This window comes from Salminus brasiliensis, chromosome 7 (assembly GCF_030463535.1).
Source record: "Salminus brasiliensis chromosome 7, fSalBra1.hap2, whole genome shotgun sequence".
Taxonomy (NCBI): domain Eukaryota; kingdom Metazoa; phylum Chordata; class Actinopteri; order Characiformes; family Bryconidae; genus Salminus; species Salminus brasiliensis.
Window position 1 is genome coordinate 2859902 of NC_132884.1, and position 5000 is coordinate 2864901.

The 5000-nt window shown below is 47.3% G+C and overlaps 1 protein-coding gene across 1 annotated transcript in view; it reads left to right on the top strand.

Moving 5' to 3' along the window:
• The window catches only part of prkcaa (protein kinase C, alpha, a), a 151907-nt gene that overhangs the window by 53338 nt on the left and 93569 nt on the right, over positions 1-5000 (top strand). The window contains 2 exon segments of the mRNA XM_072683428.1: positions 849-881; positions 884-930. Of these exon segments, the coding sequence (XP_072539529.1) occupies positions 849-881; positions 884-930 (80 nt within the window).

Sequence of the window (5000 nt, forward strand, 5' to 3'; positions counted from 1 at the left end):
TAATGAGTGGATGGGTGAGTGAGTGAGCGAGTGAGTGAGTTAGTGTGTAAAGGAATGAGTAAGGAAGTGAGTGAGCGAGTGAGTGAGTGAGCGAGCGAGTGAGTGAGTTAGAGGCCAGATCATTGAGCTGCTTTGCTTCTGAAAATGATCTACTGCTGAATATGAGGGATGATGTTGGGCGGTTGTGTGGGGCGTGGGTAACGGACCGTCTCTCCATATCCAAAATAACCCCGTTCAGATCTCCTCTCCGAGCCCCCTGAGGTCAAACCTTCTCTCTGAGCCCCCTGAGGTCAAACCCAAACAGCGCAGTGAAACAGAGCGAATCAGCCGCCCCGTCTCTTCACACCAGAGCATTTCCCCTCATAATGATCTTCAGCGAGAGGAACCTCGCGGTGTCCTCGCCTCTCTGGGCTGCGGCGTTTCCTGTTCGGTTCTGAAATTTGAACAGAAAAGAAAATGACCCACGTTCCTGTTTCCCAAATGTGGACGATCAGCCCAGTCATGTTTGGTGTCTGAAGCTCACTTTTGATTGCTGATTTGCTGTGTTTGGTTTTTTAAACGGCGACTTTAATTAAGATTAATTACTTGAGATTCTAACTGTGCCTCTCTCTCTCTCTCTCTCTCTCTTTCTCTCTCTCTCTCTCTCTCTCTCTCTCTTTCTCTCTCTCTTTCTCTCTCTCTCTCTCTCTCTCTCTCTCTCTTTCCTCTCTCTCTCTCTCTCTCACTCTCTCTCTCTCTCTCTCTCTCTCTCTCTCTCTCTCTCTTTCTCTCTCTCTCTCTCTCTCTCTCTCTCCTCTTTCTCTCTCTCTCTCTCTCTCTCTCTCTCTCTCTCTCACTCTCTCTCTCAGTGTGCTGCTTTGTGGTCCATAAGCGCTGCCATGAGTCGTCACATTCTGCTGCCCTGGAGCGGACAAAGGACCGGACACAGATGTGAGTAAACACGTGCACACACACACACACACACACACACACACACACACACACACAAAAATGACAAAAGTATTGGGACACCTGCTTGTTCATTGTTCTTTCAGAGAACAGGGCTATTAAAAAGAGTTGATCCTGCTTTTGTTGGAGTAACTGTCTCTACTGTCCAGGGAAGAAGGCTTTCTACTAGATTTTGGAGCAGCATTGCTGTGAGGATTTGATTGATTGCATTCAGCGACAAAGCGTTAGTGAGGTCAGGGTGTTGGATGATGATCACTACCTCACCTCATCATCCCCAACTCCCCAACTCATCCTAAAAGTACTGGCTGGAGCTCCACCATCCATCATTCCAGAGAACACTTTTTACCCTCTAGCCCACTCATCTAGGAAGGCTATATGCTAGCTGTTGGAACATTGCTGTGAGGATTTGATTATATTATTCAGCCAATAGAGCATTTGAGTGAAGATATTGGATGATCAGTTCCTCCGCTCCAGCTCATCCTAAAGGTATTGGATGGAGCTTCATCATTCCAGAGAACACATTTCCACTGCTCCATAGCTCAGTGCTGGGAGGTGGGGGGGGCTAATACCCCTCTAGTTTAGACTCATAGACATAATGTTGACTCTATTCTCGTTGTGTGTGGCTGCTGCAGAGCGTTCTAGTGCTCTAGTGACCAAAGCCTTTCTGTTGATTATAGACCTCAAATTGGCTGAATGCATGGATTAAAAGGAGTGTCTGCATACTTTTGGCCACTGCTGAATACACTATTATTAGGCTGCTAATAGACACTATTAAAACAATATAGTGGTGAAATACTAAGCTATGGGTTGTCAACATTTCCACAGATTGTGTGTATGTATGTGTGTGTGTGTGTGTGTGTGTGTGTGTGTGTATGTGTGTGTGTTTGAGGTATGTGAGTTGAGCTAGGCTGTTTTAGCCAACAGATGGTATTTTCCCCCTGGACATGCCAGGAGGTGAAGTGCGGTGCTGGGGCAGTGTGTTATCAGCTGGAATCAAACCCCCTGAAGTCCACACACACTCCTCTGTCTCAGGATCTTCGTCCCTCATGGAGTGTGTATGTGTACCCGAGTGTATGACTGTAGGGGTGCAAGGGTGGACTCTTCAGTCCCGGGGGTCTAAATAGAAACACCAGAAGAAACACGAACACTCAGCATCAGGTTGCCTGTGGAAGGAGGGTAGAGGGGTCACCACCCCACCACCAGACCAACCTACCACACACACACACACACAAACAGCACTATGGGAGCACCAGGCCTACAAGGGGGTGATGGGGGGTGTTGGGTCTTCATTCTAGTGCTAGCGTTGGGGGCTTTGCTATTGATACATAAATGGGGTGTGGGTGATTGGCCTACCGAATTGGATAGAAAATGGAGAATAATTAGAAATAAATAAATTAATTAATAATAATAATCATTAGGCCCTCTCAGTGTCCAGTCGAGACAGCGTTTAGTTAGCTGGCTGAAGAGATTGTAGAGGTTATCTTATAGCTTAGCACTTAACCAGCACATGCTTCGTTCTTTGGTCTTCGGCTGTCATTAGCATTAGCCGTTTTAGCCTCACTACCCAAAGTAGCTGTTGTGTTTTGCCACGGAAATGCTAGCGCTAGTAGTATGTACATTTTGGGAGTCAAGACTGTTATGTGTTAGCAACTATAGCTCTAGTGCGCCCCCTAGAGGTTGAAAATTCAGTTCTGCTGCGTCTGTAACTCCACCTTAATTGTATATATGATAAAATAGTGAGAATATTTCCCTTTATTACTCCCCCCCCCACACACACACACACACACACAAGATCTTCCAGATGTTCTGCAGATGTTCGGTCTGACTTCAGTAGCGGAAATCGCTACTAATCCGTAGCGCCCATCGCCCAGCTCTGACTCCATAAGCTTGTCCAGTTCTCAGTGAGCGCTGGAGGAGGCCCAAACAGGGAACTCCCAGAGAACGATGCTAGCACTTCCTAATGGGTTCAGGTGACGCTCCCAGTGCTAGCGCTAAACGGCTAATGCGATAGGGCAGGGAGTTAGGGAGGAGGATAAGGATCTGGCTTACTCTCAGGACGGCCTCAGAGGCCATTAATGATGCATGAACACAAGCAGTGGCAAAGCGTTTGGCGCCGGTTAGCCCTGAGCTGGAGAGATCAGTGTAGCTAGTGTATTATTAACACACACACACACACATACACACACACACACACACACATACACACACACACACGCACACACGCACACACACACACACACACACACGCACACACACACACACACACACATACACACACACATACACACACACACACACACACACATACACACACACGCACACATGCAACACGCACACACACACACATACACACACACGCACACATGCACATGCTAAATGCTGCCAAAACGCTAACAGCTACATCCACGCAAACAATAGACATGGCAGTGATGAAAAGCACGGGCAATTACAGCCTGCTAATTAATGCTAGCTGTGTGGAGTGATCAGATCGGTGTGTGTGTGTGTGTGTGTGTGTGTGTGTGTGTAAGGGGAGTCTGTACGAGTGCAGTGGAGTACACCTTCCATTAAAAAGCGCGAAAACCTGTAACTCCTCAGTTAATGACAGTGGTTGGAAAAGCAGTGTGTCACTTGTAGGTAAGAAACTTTCTCTGTGTGTGTGTGTGTGTGTGTGTGAGTGTGTGTGTGTGATATTTCATTATGATTTTATTTAGATTTCGGGTTTTCAGTTTTGCAGAAATAAGAACATTATAAATATTATTAAACTCTTTAAACTGTCCAATCAGATTTACTCTTTGTATCCAGGTAGACTCCCATTGGTTAGAACTTCAGGAGCTAGCTTCCTCCTTCCCTCCCTCCCTCCCTCCCTCCCTTCCTCCCTTCCTTCCTTCCTCCCTCCCTCATTTCCTTCCTTCTTCCCTCCCTTCCTTCCTTCCTCCCTCATTTCCTTCCTTCCTTCTTCCTCATTTCCTTCCTTCCTCCCTCATTTCCTTCCTGTCTTCCTCCCATCTTCCCTCCCTCCCTTCCTTCCTCCCTCATTTCCATCCTGCTTTCTTCCTTCTTTCCTTCCTACCTCCCTCCCTTCCTCTTTCCTCTTTTCACCCTGCATACCTCCCATCCTCCCTCTCTCCCCTCTCTCCCTTCCTCCCTCGTTTCCTTCCTTTCCTTCTTCCCTCCCTTCCCTCCTCCTTCCCTCATTTCCTTCCTTTTTTCCTTCCTTCCTCCCATCCTCCCTCGCTCCCTTCCTTTCTCTCTTCCTTCCTCCCATCCTCCCTTGCTCCCTTTTTCCTCCTCATTTCCATCCTGCCTTGCTTCCTTCTTCCTTCCATCCTCCCTCTCTCCCTTCCTCCTTTCCTCCTTTCCGCCCTGCGTATCTCCCATCCTCCTTCCTTATTTCTTTCCTGCCTTCCTTCTTTCCTTCCTTCCTCCTTTACTTCCGTCCTTCCTGGAACCAGTTTCATGATAAAAAAAAAAAAAACACTCACGTCACTCTAGACCCTCTAGACGTTCTAGATACATCTCTGACCTGCAGTAAATACAGATGTGAGCATTCAGTTGTTATAGATGGGAAACTGGGCTCAGTGTTTACTGCACAACTGCCTTAAATATTTGCATAGCAGCTTTAGCTTAGTGCACATATGATCAGAAGTCACCTTTATGGCTCGAACCCAAGGCCTTCGAAGCCATGCCAGTCACAGTTCCCCAACGAGCTACAGCATCTTAACGGGACGGTTCTGTGAATCGAGTACGACTAAAAGTACGCCAGTAAAGCCAAATGATAGTGATAGCTCTGGACTTCTGAGCTAATGTCTGCTATTGATCATGGATCAAACCCAGTAATGTGTCCTGATAGACTCTCTCTGATGGCAGTGTGTGAGTGCGAGTGTGTGTGAGTGAGTGTGTGTGTGCGCATGCAGCAGCCGATGGGCAGCTCTATATCTGGATGCAGGCCGATATCCACACTGAGCTCTATAAAAAGCAGCTGCTTCACACACACCACTGTCATCTCCAGTTACACACATATACCGTATATATATACACGGTATGGACAAAAG